Source organism: Rhodnius prolixus, unplaced genomic scaffold, assembly GCF_049639745.1.
Source record: "Rhodnius prolixus isolate KJV_2025 unplaced genomic scaffold, Rpr scaffold_1, whole genome shotgun sequence".
Classification (NCBI taxonomy): domain Eukaryota; kingdom Metazoa; phylum Arthropoda; class Insecta; order Hemiptera; family Reduviidae; genus Rhodnius; species Rhodnius prolixus.
In genome coordinates, this window is record NW_027411581.1 from 16,681,971 (window position 1) to 16,703,429 (window position 21,459).

At 31.5% G+C, this 21,459-nt stretch overlaps 1 protein-coding gene across 1 annotated transcript; it reads right to left on the reverse strand.

The window, feature by feature from the left end:
• Positions 1–20,523, reverse strand: LOC141455833 (uncharacterized). Its single transcript, XM_074131260.1, has 3 exons — positions 20,387–20,523; positions 1,174–1,364; positions 1–1,053 (listed from the first exon to the last, which is right to left on the reverse strand). The coding sequence occupies exons 2-3, from the start codon at positions 1,343–1,345 to the stop codon at positions 881–883; spliced, it is 345 nt and encodes a 114-aa protein (XP_073987361.1). The 5' UTR covers positions 1,346–1,364; positions 20,387–20,523; the 3' UTR covers positions 1–880.
• Between the last annotated feature and the right edge of the window lie 936 nt (positions 20,524–21,459).

The window sequence follows — 21,459 nt, forward strand, 5'->3', positions numbered from 1 at the left end:
TGCATATCATAATTTATTTACTGTATTTAGGGTACATTCCTTTGGCCGGGAGCTTGTCTTTATTACAACAAACTTTAAATAATAAATTATAATAATAAAAATAATAACCTTATTTAAATTGGGCGCAGTTAATATAAAAATTACACTAATGAATACACATAAAACGTAACTAGTCTTATTTTAAACAAATCTTACATTAGCATTAGTTTGAGAGTACTGCCTCACCTTGAGGAATCTCTTTAAAACGAAAAGAATCAATCTTATTTTTTTGTCACTAATGTTACTAACATTATTGCTTCTAATGATGTGATCAACCACCACTGAAAAATTCAAAGTTCAAAAAAGAATTATAGGTTTTTTTTTAAAGCGAAACACTAAATATGCGAGTTTTAGATAATTTAATTTATTAAATTATTGTGAGCAATATTCACGGGATGCAAAGAAAATCTAATGACAACCCCCTCCCAAACATATTTTTTTTTTAAACACTTCCTTTTACAAAATTAGGCTATTCTCTTAGTAGCACTTAAAACAAACACTTGTCCGTTGTAAGGTAAGACTTGCATCGTTTTGAGAAGTTTAGTCTGTGGACGCAACAATAGATATTTTTCCTACGATATCATGCATAAATTGTTCTCAAAAATTTAGGTTGGCGGATTTTATTATGTAAAATAATGATTATCTAGTTTTAGTTAATATATTTTTATTACTAAAGTAAACATTTTGTTCCTCAAATATTATATAATAAAATATCTAAAAATAATATAATGTAATGCATTGTTTAAAAATAATACGAATAAAATGATTAAAAGAAGAAGAAAAAAAACAAAGATAAAAAAAAATGATAAAAAATACAAAGAAATTGAAAATTGTTCAGTTTTTAGCGTCTTCCATATCTCAAGGGTCCTCCGCGAGGTCTTGCTGATGCTGATCTGGAAAAATATCTTCGATCTTCTATAGATCGAATAGAATTCATGTCCAACGGCCGCAGTGAATTGAGTGCAGAAGTGAGAGGTTTCCATCGAGAAAGCACAGATATTCCACGTTTGTTTTCTGCAAATATTCAAAAGATTCTATTAATTAATTAAATTTTAGCTATGTGTATAATATATATACATTTATATTTCTACAGCTATCAATAGCTATTTCGAACAATTTTATATCAAACCTAACCTAGTGGTCCTATATTTCTGTTTTCTACTAATGCTGCATAGTATTTCAAAGGAGAGGTCACAAACGATCTGTAGGGTACTTCCAAACTTGTTTCAAATCCATATTCCAAAGTTGTATCTGAAGAGCTGGCCACAATTGCTACATATCCCAAAACAAGTAGAGGCCAAGGCATAGTGTAACGGTTCCTGGAACTATATTAAAACTCATCTAACTAATATTTGCACAATAATCTCGTTTACTAAAAATAATGTATACTAAAAAATAATATTAATGTATAGTTGTTAAGAAGCGAAATGTGATCAGTTATTTGAAAATAAATGAATATTTCCCATTACACTTAAAATCTATACTGATGAAGTTGAGAAATGGCCACCACAACATGGCCCGTTAAGTGAACCAGCAAACCAACATTTCTGGCTTGTGTTAACAGAAATCTCATTTGAGTTGATGATTAACGATCATGTAGGTTTGTCTGTTTATTCCGAATTGAGTTGTCTAATGTCTAACCTATGTATAGCTGTTGTTATTTCAATTACATTCTAACATTAACGACAAAATTCAGCTTGCATTAAATTTTTATATCGAACGTGTTTTATTTCTACTTTTAAATTCAAACATTTGAAATTAAATCTTGCATTTTGTTATCATTTAGCAGAGTGAAGATTTTTTTTTATCGGAAGTCGGAATTGCAACTTTAATTGAAGTTTCTTAGATATTTCTTAAATAATTACCACATATAATTTGTTTTTTTTTACTCCTTGTAAGAAGTTTTCCAAAACAGCAGATTTTAAAGTTTTCGGCACAAATACACGATTTAAGATCCCCTGTGTATTTTCCCTAAAGAGAAATTACACATTTTGCTCGCGCTCTCTCTCCCTTACGTATGTGTGCCCACCGTAAAATAAAAATAGAAAAATTATTGAATGTTCGAATTTGATTACGGAAGTAGCAAAAAGTTTTTTAGAAAAGGATATAAACAAAAGGATCAAAACTGACAATTAATTTATTGATTTTTTTTTTTTTTAAGAAAACCTTTTTTTCCCTTGCTTTTTGGCCTCTTGCACTTTAAATCTCATTCTAATGAGTGTGCTTCTTCTATTATATCTGAAAAACCATGGTCTTATGGGGACACTAGATTGGATGGATGTGTAAAATTGACCTTTTCTCAGCTTTGATAAATTGTACAACCTCCGCCATTCGGTATAGCACTCTGATTTTGCATAATTTTTAAACGGAGACTAAAATTGAGTATGGAGATGTATGTTGTACGGAGATCGCTTCCTTGGCTTTACGATCCTCAATTTCATCTCCTCTCAGACCTGTGTGGCCCTTAATCCAGATTAAATGTACGTATTTGCCTTTTCTTAGAATACTATTTAATAATTAGGAAGTTTCTAAAATTAAAGCAGGTGCATTATTTTCGGAATTTTGAAGTTTTGGGAGAACACTTTTACTGTCGGTGAGAATTAAAACAAGGGATTGATCTAGTGAATCCACATACTTTAAACATTGATATACTGCAAATAATTCGGCTGTGAATATGGAAGCAAATTTACTTAATTTGAATTGCAAGGTGACGTCAGCGAAAAGATCAATCATTGCACATCCCACAACGCCTTGATTCTTAGAACCATCTGTGTGAAAAGCTGATATCTGTTGGGAAAGTAGCGGTCTAATTTGTTAAGAAGCAGTCCATTATTGCAAGAATTTGAAATATTTTCGTTGTATTGGAAAATTTTTGTATGAATATTCTTACTATTTTCCATAGAGAATAACAACTCAAAACTGAAAACAGGAAGAAAATCATAGCGTTTTATTTCTAAGGAGAAGTGAGGTAGTTGGCTGAATTGGTTTACTAAGATGGGAACGTTCTTCTTGTAGCAGAACTTTTCGGTAAAAACTCGGGCTGTTATTCTGCTTATCTTTTGAATGCAGGTTTGTTTTTCAATACAGAACCATTCAATGATAAAAGGTGAAACTAACAACTTCTTTCTGATTGGCAAGGGTTGTTGCTTGGCTTCTTCTGGAAGCGCATTAGTTGGCGTAGAATTCAGGGCACCCAGACTTGCTCTCAAGCTGCAGCGTCTTATTTCAGTACAAATAGTACATAACTATTGTTGAAGTACTATCTTAGAGAAATACATACATCTTTAACTTTCATTTATAACATTTTCCTGAGAAAATATGTATCAGGGTATTTATTTCTTGAGTGGTACTTGAAAGCAGTTAGTGAGTCTCTAACCATCCAAACACTATTAAAGTAATCAAGAAGATAAAAATCAAAGTTTGTAAATTTTCAGAGAAGTACGCATTTTCTGATGAGTTCCATCAGTTTTCTGCGATTTTCTTGAAGATCCCTCCCCCTGATTACCTTAACTTCTTTAACTACTACTCATAACTTAGCGCGAAACATTCTTCTCTTGAAAATTGATTTTTTTTTTTAATGAATGTTTAATTTTTACAATTATTGTGGTGCGAAACTTTGTTAGGTCTCTAGTGCGCTGCTATCCAAAATATGATAATACTGCCGTAAAGAAACCATTCCCCTAAACTTTATTTGAAAAGAATTAAAATTAGAAGGGAAACATGAAATATTTATCTTAGTTTTCTGAAAGGATAAGTTTACACGAATAAAAGCACGTCAGTTGAATGTATGAAAAAAGGATAAGCTCTGTTAGGAAAGTGATAGGCATGCAGAACTCGGTTTTTGTGAAGCAGAAAAGAATAAAAAAGCTTATATATAGCAGTATAGAGGAGAGCATATTATTGTACGGAGCAGAAACCTGGACAATATCTCAAGCCAATGGAAGGAAACTCCTTGCTATGGAGATGGATTTTTGGAAGTCGGCAGAGATTTCTAGACTGGAAAGGAGAAGGAACGAAGAAGTAAGCGAGATAATGGAGGTGAGAGGTAACGAGTTAATGCGTAAAGAGGAGTGGAGATTGAGATGTAATTGATTGAGAAGAGGGAACAGATAGTTAGAAGGGCAGGAGGATAAAAGAGAGACCCAAGCTAACATGGAGGGACTTGCTAAACGAGAGTCCACAAGGAAATGGTTTGCGAGAGGAGGATGCAATAGATACAGAGAGATGGAAAGAATATCTTACGAGTAAATTTCGATTGAGGAAAACCTTAGCTTTGAGGAAATTCATAATTATATATATAAGTACATCATTTATTTAGAAACCAAACATGCATTGCATTGTTAGTAATCCCGTCTTCCAAATTATTAAGTACATTAAAAAATAAAAAATGAACAACAAACTTGTATTTAAAAAAAGAAAAGGTTTATTTAAAATAATGAGAATATTCGAAAAGCAAGCTTTTTTAAAGTCATGGTCTATGTATCAAGCATAAATTAGGTTATATATTTGTACCTTATAACTTGTTGTGTATTTGCATTATTAAACATAACATGTTGAAAATCCCTTTTTTCGTTACTAGTGCAAATATTACTGTGAAAATTTAATAAATTTTCTGGTTATTCTTTAAAAGCTTTCTTTTACCGAAGCCGAAAAATTAAAAAGGATTACATATTTAGAATTTTTTTTTTTATTCTTTCTCTTATAAATGCCATTCTTTTTTTTTTCTTTTCTATCCTGTCACTGAAGAAGTTTTGTTTTAAATAGTTAAATTTTTAGTTTAAAATAGATGAAGGAAAATTTAGTTTTAATTCCCGTTCGTTGAAATTTAGCTTTTCATTAATTTCAACACATATTTCAACGGTACTTTTAAAGATGGTTTAATGTTACATGGACCAAATTCATGGAGATATGTTTTTTTAGACTATGGATTGAAAATGCTGAATTGCATTGTTCCACCAACACCATCTGGTGGGAATTAAACGTGACTTTATTTCGTAAAAAGGTCTATTTTTTTCTAAATTTTGCATACAAAAATTTATTGTTGCAGAAAGCGAAAATCTGAATGTTTTACACTAAATTTGTATAGATTCTAACAATAATATAGTTTTTTCTTTTAAATGTGGATATTATTTTCTCTTAAGTACTTTTTTCTTTTTAAACACCTTAGTGCATGCTAATTGTGTCTCTCGCTCATTTACTTTTAGTTAACTGTGAGATATTATACTGTTACATTTTAAGAAACATCCTTTCCTTTACTAATTTATCTACTAATTCTTTAATTAAAAGAAAATAGTTTAATTTATCTTAAAACTACCAGTTGGTTAATAACTGTTGTATCAATAAACTCTGTGTGCATACTGTTTTAACTGGAAATGCAACTGTACGGCTGCTTATTACTACAAATTAGAAGATACAATAAAATTTGATTACTTTTTCAATTTTTTTTTTTTTTATTATTATTATACTTGGCTACCAAAAGGTTTAATTTGATCTTAGACATTACATACCAATAACTCTAATATATTACTAAGCTAATGCTTTGATTTGGAACTTTAAATCACAAAATACAGATTTTAAGAGAGTGTAGCAGTCAACTAGCTTTTTAAGAAAAATTAATCACAGAAATCGGTGTTTGAGAGTTCACTCCAGAATTTCAAAAAGGAAAAGGGCTTAAAGTGGATGGCTGCTTAAAATAATCAAATGATTTGTTGAAAGATTACTCCTTACATTTCTTTATTTTATTTAGACGCCATACGCAAGTCTCTTTTTTAATTTTTGTTGAAATCCACTTCTATACTACTCTATGAATTCCGTCAGGAATTCACGTAAACGCTGACGCAGGTCAGAGATCATTTTTTTTAAATGACTTTTAGAAAAAACTGTAAATGCCCAAAAAAAAAAGCATAAAAAAGCCAGAATAGTTATGTACTAACAATAGACAATAGATGAGAACTGAGTGTAAGGCGGAACAAAAAGTCGCACCTATGTTTTGCACAAACGTGTTGTGTCTTGTCGGACCAGTTCTCAAAAAATGATTCCCTTTGTTTCCAAATTCCAATCCAATCCTGGATTTGTCTTTTCAGACAAAACGTAACATAATTCGTACCGTTTTAACATTAAATTGTGAATACTGAATTCCAACGAGGAGATCACTGGTTCGAATCCATCTGCTGGCCCTCTTTCTATGATCTGTATTACAGCTCACTGTCCGGTACTTAAAATTGTGCGTGTGTATTGTGCATATTTTGACCAAGTTGGCGGCACTGGCTGGAGAGCGTAAATGATTCTTTATTAACTTCAATATTGACGTAGTCGCATGTTGATTGACGTGTTCGCATATTGTTTGTCATGGTCGCAGATGGGCGCAGAAGGCGCCACGGTAGCCGAGCGGTTAGGGGTGAGACCTGCAGAGCTAATATGTATTGTGGTACAGGGTTCGATTCCCAGTCTAGGCCTTGGAATTTATTTAATGGTTAATATGAGAAATTTAATAGTAAAGTATGTTTGCTATCGCCTCCGTCCACGACAGCTAATTTGGAAGTTGGGAGTAAGGCCGGCTTGAAATAATATGCTTTGCTTTACTTTTCATGGGCACAGATTGATTGAAATAGAGAACGATTCTAAATTGGATAGTAAAAAAAGATCTACTGATAATACTTAACATTTATTTTTTTTTAAATAAAAATAAATCTCTAATCAAATTTTGGATAGAAAAATGTTCTTTAAATATATATTTTATGTTTAAATATGTATATTTATTTATTTATATTTAAAGAACATAGATTTTGCCTTGAAAAGGTTAAATTTCTGAACAGTTGTCTCACTAGAAAAGTAATTAAAAATACATTTATACAGTAGTATTAATTAGAGCTGTCAAAGGGAAATTACAATTTAAGAATTTATTTTAAACATCACTTTCTTTTTTTCAGTACCAAAAGCCAAAATATTTTCTACTGTTTTTCTTTATCAAAATTAAAATTAATTAGAAAATGTATTAAAATCAATCTGGTGTTAACACTTACCCGACTTACTCTTTAAAAATTTAACGGGAATAAATTTTCTTTAAATTTAGAATTGGCACTGAAACAACTCTGAAATCAAGTGTTGGGCCTGAGATATTTTATGTCGAAATTGAAATGAAACGCTTTGTCAGGCATCTTAGAATATTGAAGATATTATTATGTTTCGTTTGCTTTTATAATGTGATAGGGTCCTGAGCAGCGCTGGGTTAACTAGATCTACCTAAGTGAAATGTAATACAACAACCTTCTCTCCTGACAGTTTCCCTTTAAGTAATTTTATCCATTATATTATTGATAGATTTAGATTACATAAGTTAAAAAAAAAAAAAAAAACGACTGTTACAAATTGTTTAATTTAAAATTTCCAAGTAGTTGTTATCTGATTAGGAGAATAGGATGAGTGTGGAAGACAATTGTTGAAAACTTCAGTCAAAAATCGGAATTCACTATTCTGGCACTATATGAATGTCTTAGTAGTCTCTGAAGTAGTTAACGATACGTGTCCCAGTAAGTAACGTCTAGAACTTTAGGAACATAAAACTGCTGTTCATTAAGTACAATTTTTTTTTATTTTCAATTACTTTATTGAAGTTTCCTCATAGAATAATCCACCACAATCTTCTTCTGCTATCCTTAATAACTCATCTGAGAGGTATTAATAAAAACCAGGTCTAGCAAAAACCAGGCGTAAAGACAGCAATCATACTTTAATTTGGGTAGTTGTAATCGTAATTATAATTCGAATAGCCAGCCCTCTTTCATAATCATGGTGTATGTACCCAAAACTGAGAACTAAATTGACTTCCACAGTGGTTTACGTCTTCGTACGTAGGACTAGGAAATATCTATGAAGTATTAAAGTCAACGTATTTTAATATTTTGACATGTGACGTGAAGGAAATTAGTGTAAATAAAATAACAAAACCTTGAATTGCCCTCTTAAATCAAATCAATTTTACTTTAAAGAGAAGAATATTCCAAGGGATTATCCTCTTCTCGTAGTTACGACATTTCCTAAATTAAGCGTTGCTTTTAAGTTCCTCAAAGGAAGCTAGCAATTCCTCTATACCTAATTTCCAACTCTTCATTTCCTCTCATTTTAATAAAAATCCTGAATTTAGTTGCAGGTTTTCTGCCCAGTCAAAATATGAAATAAATAAGTAGTTTCTAGGTTTAAATGTTAATAAAGGTTTTCCAATGTTTAACATTTATATTCGACTTTAGTGGAGAATAATCCGTAATAACAGCTATAATGCCTTATGTTTCAGACCACTCCATATATCTCAATTTTTGTAAAGAGTGCCGGTAGACGTTTCTTCCATGTCGTAAAATGTATTGAATTTATTTACTTTTGTATATGTTATTTTATTAATAAAATATTATTATTATTATTATTATTGTAAAGAATGTTCACAAATTGATGTAGGGCGAGACCACCTTGACAGCTTTGATCAGAGATGCATTCACTTAACTTCCTTTCTATTTAAAGAAAGAGGTGAACAAAATTAGAATGATTAGCACATGGATTTCTAGGATGTGGGGTAATAATTTCAGAAAATTCTAGACTTTAAATGCGATATCGGCTGAAGTTACTGTAGGAAAAGGAAAGGATTTTTCAGTTTAATGATTTGGAAGTTGATAATAGAAGAATATAATTAAGCATTAAAGTCCCAATAATCTAGAAGAAATAAAGTTGCTTTTTATTTTAAGAGAATCCTCAGCTAGGAACCATCTGGGCGCTCTAAAATCGTCAAGATCCAGGCAGCATCATTTTCTTAAAAAAAGGTATTCTCTGTCGATCCGTAAAAAAAAAAATTGCAACAACTTTAATGTTTCCGGGTCATCAAGTCCAAAATTCTTCATTAAATTTAAAAATTCTGTGCATCGAAATCTCTTTGACTCGTTTTATCTCATTTAATTGATTCTTAGAGGTTGAAGAATAATTTAAACTCCCTGGCAATACAGTTGTATAATGGGCTGATCGCCCACCTTACCACGAAAATGCATAATGTTAAAGCGAACTCAGCTTTGACAATTTTTTCTCTTTTCTTAGATAAAATAAAATTTCCAAATTTTCTTTAAAGTAAAGAACATAATTAATTTATATGTGTAATTTTTTCTGCAATAACACAGAACAAATAACTAGATTTCGAGAAAACCGTTGCCGAAAATGGGAAAAACAGCATTTTCAAAATTGTTGTTCTTGTTAATTTTTTTGAAAACAACGTGGCACCAAAAAGCGAGAACCAACTATCGTGAATGGGATGTCATTCGATTCGGAATTTTAATGTAGATGTATTGATTTAATGTAGATATTAACTCTTGGGGTATTCGAAATGGGAATACATAATATGGGAAGGGAATTAGCCCCTATGTATACAAGGCCTCCTCCAAAACAATTATTACTAATAACTCTGTAAATCTTACCCTGATTTTGATAAAATTTGTCAGGATAATGGGATTAGATCTACCCTACGTAACATTAAAGAGCCACTCTTCTCTTTTTTCTCTACATGTATCAACTTTCCATCAGTGTACGAATCAAATTTTGGAACAAAGCAGGAAACTTAAATATATTTATCACATATAAAACGTTTTCTTATGTTTATGTACACGGTTGTTGTTTTATGTTGTTCAAATAAATAAAAATCTTGCTGTTTGGTCTTTCACCAATAAAAGATTCCTTTACAATAACTCCGAGGGAAAAGAAATTACTCCTTTCATTTATGTTCCCAACTTAACCACTAAATAAATATATCACTACTTTTTTGGCACATGTTCCGCCATGTGTCAAAGGCATCACATAATTAATTCCCTTTGCCGCTGACCAACACAGCTAGCTAAAATGCCTCTACTTATGTAGTGGGGTACTCTTTTCGGTTTTCTACAAAGAGAACTGTGAGTTCTCTATGCTCCTGTTTCATTATTTAAACTTAATATTTTGCTCCTAAAAATTAAACTGATAGATGGTCCACATAATCATTTACATCCGAACTTACGGCTACTAGAGTTCGCATTACTGAATATTCACACATTGCTGACGACTCAAACATATTTTTGAATTATTCTGACGCTCTGACACTTCTAGAAATACAATTTGAATTTTTAAGTACTACAATTATTACCAGTTGCCAAAATTTCGGCAATAACGTTAGAGTGGAAAGGAATTAAAAAAACAACTAATAATTACAACCATTTAAAATAGCTTACCTTTTTGTTGTAATGATAGAATAGGGAGACTTATTCACTTTCTTTCACTAGTTAAGGAAAGTATCGCGATCGTGCCCAATTTTCGATTACAAGTTTTCACCGCAAATGTTTGCGATAGTAAATAATGTAATGTAAGGCTCTGCTTGGTTAAATGTCTTGATTACATTCCGAATTTGAAGAAAATTTTAAGTAGTATCACATTACTCAATGGAATTTTTGCGTGACAGATTAAAAAAAAAAAATCTTCATTTTCTAAAAAGTTCTTATTTAAATCATTTTTCTTAGGAAATTCGTTTTGAGCATTTTGGGGAGTGTTGAAGCGTTCCTCTGAGCCAACAACTCGAAAATTGTAATAAGAGTAAGTCTAGTGAGGACACACACAACATTAATTAAGGCATGTAACATCTAAGATTCCTGGCAACGGCAGCCTTCTCAGAGCACTACTGTTCTCTGGATAGTATTCTCTCGCCGAAGAAAACACTACACATTACCAGACAGTGAGTTGTAGAGGCACCCTCCAAGAAGAATGCTTATAATTTAATTTTTATTACAGAAATAAATATCAGAGATTATACAGACAAACTTGCTTGTAATTGTTGCATTTTTAAAAATTTGGCAGGAATAGTAAAGTATGTCAGTTGTGACGGCCTTCAAGATAGGAGGTTCGCTATATTCCATCCTCAAAAATCTTTGTGTTAAATTTAACATTATCAATCAAATTACGAGTATTTCCGTCTCGTGATAGTCTCCTTAAGTAGATTCTTGTGAGAACTGTGTTCAACTGATTACCAACTTTTGGAGACCGCGAAATGTTCCACTCTTGAGCCATTGCTTTTGTTGACATCATTCAGACAATGAATCTTTACTGTTGGTCTGATGCTTTTCTTTTTTTGGTCTTTGTTTGCATTTAGATCGCCTAGGATTATTCAAACATATGCCCAGCCATTTCCTCATAAGTCTGCTCAAATGTATCATAGAAAGTTTATCCTTTATAACATTTTGTTAATATAATACTCGTATTAACAGTAATAATACATCACATTCCACCAATGTTTTATTTAATACAAAAAAAAGAAGCTATATTTACCAACAGTTAATGATAGCACTCAAAGTCAATAAGTATCGAATATTAAATCTGTAAAAAAGCACATGAGTCACTAACTTAATTTATGTTATTTAATAAAAATGATCTCTCTTACGTTTGTTAATGACCGTCGACCCGTTGTTATCTCTTCATGCGCTGTTGATTTAACGTTCACAACATAGTTTAAATATCCAAGATAACATTTTGATTATTTTACTCAACTTAATGAAGAAGAATTTATGCAATAACTGTACGGCTTAATTGAAAATAATAAAACTGTCCATTGGAGAGTTGTACAAAAGTTATATTTTATTTAAGAGATATAAAAAACAGCAAAGATAAAGTTATAGTCCTATTCAAATTACAGAAGAAATTTACAAGGTGTTTGGAAATACTTCAGTCTAACTGCAAACCAACACTTTATTGATTTAAAAATTTAATTATTTTTTGTTTTGTTTATTTTATTTACATATTTTTTAATTTAGAACTTCTGTATTTTATTAATGGAAGTAGGGCATTTTCCTGTGGAGGGATGGTTATTGAAAAGTTTTTTTTTTTTAAATTTATTTCATTATATACAATCTGTATATACATATTTTCGATTGAGGTTAGTCACGTAATCTGTCGGAGTAGTTTTGATTGAAATGCCTGTACAGTCAGCGATATAAGCGATTTCTCAGTTGCTCAATACAATTTCAAATGAAGAGATCTTTAGTTTTTATCGTAGAAAATTGGCTTTTCTGGTGCTATTTTCACTCCGGGCAAACTATAATTTAATTTTCCCACCCTCCTTTAGGATTTTTTTTTTGTTACATACTACCCCTCATTCATTTATACAACTTGTGCTAAATATGTGTCCCTAATTTGTAGCTGGCAATCCAAAAATGTTTCATCCTTTTACAATTAACCTGCTCAAACTGGATAATATATCTTTACTATTTACTACTAATTATCTAATTTATTTTCATCTAGTGCTTTTTGGTGTTAATTGAAGTGCAATTTCATGTCTCAGTAAATTGATAGATGCTGGAGCAGGCTGCGACATAATTCAAGACTGCCAGTTGCATTCCTTCTGACTCCTTAGATTATTTGCTCTATTTCTTGTCGTTTATTAGCCTTCCTTGATAAACTGTGAGGGAGCACTGCAAAATTTATCTGTAATTTATACACAGTTTTTCTTTCAAATTTAATTTAAATATTTTCATTACAGAAATGAAATTACTCTGTCACTTATTCACTCACTAGAAAATTTGAAAATATAACATTTTCTTCGTCTTCTGCAGAGGATGAAAGTTTTAATGGAAATACAGACCATAACATCTTGGACACAAAAATAAAGTTTTATGTGTAACATGAAAACTTTTGCATAACATTTTAACTTTCGTTACCTAGTTGTCCTTGTTTATAAAGTAAATTATAAGTATTTTTTTTATTTTGTTGTATTTCATTCTTCGTAGGTAGCAGGGTAGCCCTGCACATGAATAGAACACTGTGTTTTAAATAACTTCTCTTTTCTGACAGGTCATTTATAAAAATGTTAAGTAATACCTTTTTTTTCAGGCGCGCTTTACAATCAACTTAAAATTAGGTATGTGGATAGAGGCGACCGGCAAACATACTTTACTATAAATTTCTCATATTAACCATTAAATAAACTCCAAAGCCTATATAGAGAATCGAACCCAGAACCACAATACATCTTATTTTGACTGGGACTCGCCACTACTAACCACTCAGCTATCATGGTGCAAAACAGGAATTTTATATTCTTCTCAGACATTTAAAGTCGCTCATACTGAGGAAGCCATTAATGAGCATATTTGGTAATATTAAATCATGAAAACTGTTAATTTCTTATTATTATTATTATCAGGAAATTCCTGAGCATACATCTCTCATTTTTTTTAACCAAGTAGCGTTTCAGTTTGTATTACAAAAATTGAGCCCAAATACTCCAAACATACTGCTAAGAATTAAATGTTTAAAGAGTTCTGGTAAGAATTTCAAAGGATTCGGTTAGTTCAGTTAAGCTGGCAATTAAAAAAAAAAAATCTTTATTATAGGAAAAAATAGTGCCATTGTCAGAGCACCACTTAGTAAAGTAGCAGTTTCGAATAATTTAATTTCTAAAACTCAGAAAGTTAGCGATGCATTTAAAAGAAGATGTTTAATGCAAATATTAATATTATTAAGACAACAATAACAATCTTGCTTCTTGTTATTGATAAATTTTAACAATAAGTGTGTAAATACAAATATAAAATTGAAATCCAATATATACTTTTTTAATTTAAGCGAGTCAACCACGAATTCTATGGCATTCGGAGCTGACTATAGTGCATTTCTAATTTTCAATTTTCTCAATTTAAATCCGAGAAAGGAGGAGAAATTAATGCCAACTCATTTATTTTAATTTTTAATAATTTTTGTTAAGTATGAATTCGAGACTAGGTCGCGTTCTGGGTTAAATTTACAGTAGGCGTCATTTGAATTATAAATTCAAATTGGAATTAGACATTTTTTCACTATGAACAAGTTAATTAGAAAATGTATGACTGAATACATGACAGTATAAGCAAAAGCTTTCGACTTTACTTAACTACACTGCTTTGGTTAATCTCTAAAAAACTTATACGAGTTAATACATTAAACTTAAACTCGTAGTTTAACCAGATTATCTCTTTTCTCTCTTGCTTAAAAAAATTTAAAGCAAGGTAGAATTAATGGAATCTAGTAGCTCACAGCAGCACACTTAGACCACAACAGCATACTTAGTCGAACCACTTTACGTTTATTATTATTACTTTTTGTTAACATCTGAGGCCATTGGCACTGCGCATTGCAGGCAACTACCAGCCTTCGGATAGTGTTTTCTCATTGCGCACAACATTGTTTATTCCAGACAGTGAGCTGCTAAGAGACGCTTCTATAAAGAGAAACTAAGGGTCCGGCATTGCATTCGAATCCGGTATATCCGTGTGGAAATTCAATTTAGCTAATTTCATCCCTGATAATAATTATTTATAGCGATAAAGAAACTTTTGATACAGAGATCACACGGTAACCATAGAAATTTGGAAAGGAATTGAAAACCAACATAAATTAATTGCAGGACATTTTATTATTTCAAGAGAAAATTTTGTGGTAATGAGAGCCGAAGCAGTAGGCTGGAGGTAAGATAGTTGATAAGAGCGGCCAGTGTATTGTATCAGAAAATTGAATCTACTCAATAGGAAATAAAGAATCGACATAAGTGTATGAAATGAAAATAAGATTCGACGTAAAAGTTTGTTCGTTAACGAAATTTTACATTTTTGATGTTTTTTGCCGAAGTTCGAGTTAATAGGTGCTAATATAATATACAACAAGAATTTACAATAAATTAATGATCAAACATTTATTGTTTTAGAAAAATCTGATGAACAGATTTTTCTTGCAACAGCTTTCACCATCCAACCAGCAACATTTACCTATATCTATGGACACTCACCAATATGAAAAGTGTAATCTTCTAAGACACCAAGTGACTACTATTTTTATCTATTCCTTAACCTATTGCGACCATTGTGAGTGCTCTTCGTCTTTATAGTCTCAATAGGCCAGTACGCAATATTCTTGCCTTCGTGACTTCTTGTACCGTTTGACCTTTCTGTTTACATCGAATCAAGAGCACACAATTTATTGGTATATACAACTATGGTTTTTACTTGAATGTTGCTGGAGAAGATTATGTTCCCACACCAAAAAGGTGTTTCTAAATTCTTGTATAAAGTATCAAGTATTTCCTTTCTAGCTCTTGTATAGCTTGGCATTTCATTATTACATGTTTGAAAGCTTCTTCCTTGTTGAACTCTGCACTTAGCGATGAAGATCTCTAATTGATTCTGTACAGATATAAGTCACAAACTTGGTCATCAGATCTCAACCAACTTATTTCCTGACAACATTTCTACTAATAACCTGTCCTTTGCACCAGAATAGTTAAAGTGATTGGTGACATCGACTTTTAAAATGCACCCTTGTTGTTGTTATTGTTGCCTATCATTCCTGCAAGGCTTACATTGTAAACTTATTTCTTATATCTGTTACAGGTAATTTATAATCTTCCTTTTCATTAATGTTGGTAGTCTCATTTGTTTTGTTCGACTTCCATTTCGTTAGATACATCACAACTGGTGGCCCTTTATCCAGAGAAAACTAATATAGATTTATTTCCTCTTTGGGGGTTGCTATAAGCTCAACGATCACTTCGATATGATTAATGCCTGCAAATTGAATGTATACATTTTATAATTTATGTAGAGCACAATATCGCTAATAATGATATACTTTTTCTCGGGCAGCGTTCAATATAATGCCCTCTGAATAGCAATCAATTCGGCTGTACGAAAGGAATTTACCCGCAAATTTTATTCAAGATAAAATATACCCTCAAATTGCAGTTCAACATTTTTAAAACTTATCAATCGGATAATACTTTAATCTTATACCAGAACCATATATTACTCCTCTTAAAAGAATCTGAGGCACAGTCTTATACACTTGTTTTTGTAAAAGACAGAAAGGGCTGACTTTCTAGTCTGAATCCCAGATTGTGTGCAACGTTAGGGTCACCTCGGAGTCTGTGCCCCTCTTCTTGGGTGAAAATATTCTCAAGATATTGAATTATTTTTCTACTTTAACTCCCCATATCTGTGCAATACTCTGTCCAAAATGATACCAACGATTGGCGGACCTATCCCAAGGAAATTTATTCTGCAATGGTTGAAAGATAGCATTTTTCAAGTTAATATCTGAAATTTTTGCCTATTAATATTAATATATTCAAGCATATCTCATACGATACTTAATAATGGGAAAGTGGAAAGCATCATTGTATCTTCTGAGACAGTCAAGGATAGTATTGAGGTAATTGAAGGAGTATCTAGAGTCGAATTGCAGTTTCGCCATTTATTATTTTGTAAGGTCGTCGTATAAGTAAACTAGACTGTTTACTGCTTTCAGCAGAGAGCAACTCGTTGTAACTAGAGCCATAACCTTAGCAGCGTACATTAAAGTCACCACTTATCAAAAGTGGAGCCAAACTGCTCTAAAGGAGCTAGATCGCGAAAGATAAGGACATTTTTGGCATTGTTATTAACGAAAATTACCTACAATTCATTAATAATTGGAATTTTGATTTTTGGCTTAAAACTATCAGGGACTAAAAAAAGTAAAGTAAAGTAATCGCCTATTTTTTCAGGCGTGGCTTAATGTCCAACTACCAATTTGGTGTCGTGGACGGAGGCGACTAGCAAACATACTTTACTGTAAATTTCTTTTATTAACCATTAAATAAAATCCAAGGCCTAAGACCTGGAATCGAACCCAGTACCGCAATACATATAGCTTCGCAGGTCTCGCCTCTAACCGCTCGGCTCGGTTCAATTTGCGACCACTATATGCTTTACCTCTCACTCACTCTCTCTCACTCTCTCTCTTTTCCGTCCTTCTGTCATTTCTGACTGCACTGTAATCCAAAAATTTTATTATTGATTTGAATAAAACCACGTTTTACTCAATATCGCTTAATTTATTGTCTCGTTTTTAGGAAACTTTCCAGCCGACTACCTTTCTTCAAATCACTAGATCACGTTTCATTCTAAATTTTTTTCTCATTTATAGGTAGTTTACTTCATCCAATCACCCATAACTATTTTAAGATCCTTGGTAAATTTTGTTTCGTAATATCTCTGAAATTCTGTACTTAAAATGTGATTAGTGTCTCCAAATTGCTGTCGTCGAGCTCGCCATCTGGAGTGCCACTTATATTTGTGAAAATAGAATAAACAGCAGAATAGAACAAAATAATATTAAATAATAGAATAGAATAATAAAATAATTTAAAATAAGGAGTTATCGACTACTTAAAAGACTATTAGACCAACGTTCAAAACTTTCACTTAATAACAAACGACTGATTTACAATTCCATACTAAAACCCGCCTGGATGTACGGTATTGAACTGTGGGGTTCAACGCAACGCTCCAATCTTCAACGAATTCAATCTCTTCAGTCTATAATTCTCCGCACTATCGTTAACGCTCTATTTTACGTTTCAAATCTAACTATCCACACAGACCTGGAAATTCCGTTTGTAGGTCAGGTGGCACGAACTCGCTATAAAAGTTTTCATCAGAACTTGCACTCTCATTCCAATCCTCTTGTCCGCCATTTATCATCTCATCACCATCCAGATCATCCTCCCAGACTACTAAAACGCCAGTGGCCTCGCGATTTTCTCTCTTCTGAGGAGAGTAGCTAATCCTGGAGACGACTTGGGGAGTGTTATCACTGGGTAACTTCTCCCCTCAATTAGTGAGTTTGTAGGGTGTCAGTTATTGTCATTGTTACTTATAGCGTATCTGCGTTGGTGTAACTTAACAAATAAATTTAAAAAAAATTAAAATAGTTTATTTTGAGATAGTTTTCGCCGGAGTTTCTAATTTCAGTTTTTTTGTGGGGCGGTTAGCATTAGCTTTCACTAACCTCCAGGCAGAAGATATTTCTTCTTCAGCGATACATATACAGCATCATTGCAACCAGTTTCAACTTCCCTGACAATATCTTCTCCACCTTCACTTCTAATCTCCACATCACTTCTCAACAGCTTTTCTGATAAACTAATATTGTCATTATATCTCTATATAAGATAGGAAGTGAATCACAAAAACTAAATTACATATGTGCTAATAACAGTTAGTGTTACAAAGTAAAAATTAAAGCGTTTTGTAAAGTGCCCAGCTTTAGTTAATAACTGTGTGAAATCCATTATATATCAAAATCGTATAATGGAAATATAATAAAAAAAATACATGTGTAAAAAGTATTTAATGTTAATCACTGCGACATAAACAGGCTGTTGTAAGTGGTCTGGATGTCGGAATATGCAAAATAAATTCAAAAGACCAAATAGCGAATAAATTAAATAAACATTGTGAATCTTTCAGAGAAAAAACTAGTGCTGAAACAAAGGTGTGTATATTAGAAGATTTACGAGCATTTTTATGATTGGCATTACTCAAAAACGAAATATCCTTACAAAATAAATTTAATATTTTCGTAAGTTCATCTTGATATACAGCAGATATCTTTTGTTCGTATTCATCAATTTGAAAAAGTCTGCCCCGTGATTTTAATTCCGAAAAAGTTCCCTTTACAAGTGTAACAATTATAATATTAATGTTTTGTATATATAAATATTAAATAAATTAATATTTGTTATTGAAGTTAAGTGTAAGAAGATTTCAAATGTATAGAACACTTTTTATATTAAAAAAGTTTGTTAGTTAATACAAAGAAGTTTTAATAAATGAACATAAAATTAAAGCAATCCTACGATTCGTTTCATCATGGATTGTCGAATGGAAAAAATTATGTTTTTAATGCTAAAAATAGTTTGTCTTTTTAATTTTTAAAATTATTATTTAGTCCTGGGCAGGCCAAGGGGGGATGTTAAATTTTAAAGTTTTAAACTGATTTGATAGTTAATTCAAACCAGCCTACATTTCATTAGTATTTTCTGCTGAAAAAACCTTCTATACTATTTCCTCTTACTTTCGGTTTTGATTCATTAGTTACCATTCGTTTGCAATTCAATTATTATCTAAACCTGCAATAGTTTATCAGTCTAATAATTATTACTAAAGAAAATAGTTTAAACCATTTTTACTTTAAAAATTATAATTGATTTTTTTTTTTAATCAGGGAATTCAAAGAAATAGCAACGTTTCATGCCTATACACTCAAGATTGAGGATTACTAAAACATTAGCAATACCAGACGTTGAGCAAAAACAAGTTTTTTTTTTGTACTCCTCATCTCTTTCACCACACATGTCTTCATCACACAATAACACATTTTTTCTTTTTATTTATAAAAAGTTCACTGACAAGCTTTAAATTTTTGAGGATTACTAAATTGTTTTTGAGCGATTTTGCCTCATACTTCAAATTAGTAAAACTACTGGGAACTTACCCCACGATGTAACCCTACACTTTCTATTGGTTTTACTTAATACATTGTTTTTTAAGTTTTTTTGTTACTTGGGTCTAAATATTAATTTAAAAAACAAACACAATTGAAGGTCTTTCTCAAAATCTCTACTTTTGTTCGGAGTTGATCACATTGTTCTGAATGTTTTTCAGTTTATTTTATTAATACTTTCTTTAATGAGTTGGGACAAAATTTTTAAATTTTGAAAAACTAAGAACTGCAACTAAGAATTAAAGTAGTTCATACAATGTTACTGAAATAAAAAAAGGATGTGCTTTAGGTATTTCTTTACATTTTTAGTGAAGTGTGGACTTCATTCAATTGCCACTCCTTTTTAAATTTAATAATAGCTGAATATTTGATAATTGTTAATAAGAAATTTATATGAATACTTAACTTATTTAATTCGGTTTGGCAATGTTTAGGATTTAAAAAAAAAATGGATCAACTGATCCTATAGTCACTGAAGAATGTTTTTAATTCAATAGTGAATTCCATTATTTCTTTTATACTTTTATTATTAATATGGGATACGTTAATTATTTAACATTTACATTTATTAGAATATACTAATCGAAAAAAATCACTGTTTTTAAATGCAAGAAATAATTTCTTTTCTTTAAATATATTTACAGACATATTTTTAAGTAAATTCCTTCTTAAATCCTTCTTAAAGGTAAATTACATTCAATGTCCACTTTGCAAATTTCGTAGATTTGTAAGGGTTATTCAATGTGGTACGTCAACATGTCAATTTAGAATTTATCTTATTATAATGGTTTTGTGAATTTGTTATTTCAACTGCCTCAGATTTAAAATTTCATGTAAAATATTATTCTTGTTGAAAACCAAATTAATTAGATAATGAAATTATAGATTTCACGTTTGTATGGCTTTCTACGGCCTATTTTTAAATGTTGGGTTTTCGAAAGTTGGGGTCTTAAAATTCGGAAGGGATTAGGAGATATGAATTTGTCTTAGGACAATATGTACTTACGTTATATATGTTGTTTAATAACTAGGTGAAGGATTTCTAGATTAATGTTGATTAGTGTATATCGCGTACAAGACGGTGGTGAACTGAGAACAAACCGGACATATAACTCTTCTGAGGGTGCTGACACCTGTTGTTCATATATGCTAAAAGGGGTGGCACGCCAGCGCTCTTCCAGCACATCCGTCCAAATATCTTTGACGCCTGCTAATATCCCACACCGATCTTTAATAATCTTCTTTCGCCTATTTCTCCATCTCGATCATTGTGTTGTAGTCATCATAGTAAATATTCCTCTTTAGAGAAATGTAAGCTTGTTACTTGAATAAAACTCAGTGCGCACTAGGCAGATCCGAGTATTTCCAACGTTTAAAAAATTTGTTTAGTAAAATCTGACTTTACTAATTTACATTTTTTTATTCTTCGCTGAAATTCATCATTTTTCTAATTATGTTTTTAAAATATTAAGCAATTTTGTTGTTGTCAATATTCAGCTTTTGAGGAATATTCACATAAATTTACATAAATAAAATAAAATGAGCACCATTTTTATACTTTGTAAAATTAAGATGTAATGAAGAAGATATTTGAATCCGTATTAAAGCTAACGGAGAAAGCATTTCCAACATATAAAAACGGATAACTAACAATTGTATGTAGTCTTGTACTATCTTCTTCAAGCAGCCGAAATCATTCATTAGTTCTGCTATATTTCGGGGCAAGTGCAAATACTACTCCCTGATTTATATCAACATTTCGTGTGGATAGTTACTTTATTTTAGATCCAACTTCCTTTCTCATTTACTGAACAGACAAAACCTATTGCGATTTCTTTACCGTCGCCAATAGGTAGAGTTTCTTGATGTCTCTGTAACCAACGGTTTGCCCCATTTAGCACTTTTTGTAAATATTCGGCTGGTCTTGCGTAGGAACATTTTTTATCCTGATTTTTCCCCCCTGTAATATAAAGAGGATATTTGTCATATTTTCAACTGCGAACTTCTTGCAAACTCGAGCATCAACATCTTTTTGTCCCAGTTCTATTCTTTTACAACTCATCTAAAGCTAAGCCTGGA

What these genes read in the sequence shown, in the direction of transcription:
- LOC141455833 (XM_074131260.1), bottom strand. Translation starts at nt 1,345, where the DNA reads ATGCCTTGGCCTCTACTTGTTTTGGGATATGTAGCAATTGTGGCCAGC. An exon ending in CAGAAATATAGGACCACTAG is followed by an intron (nt 1,054 to 1,173) that starts GTTAGGTTTGAT and finishes GAATATTTGCAG; the next exon opens with AAAACAAACGTGGAATATCT.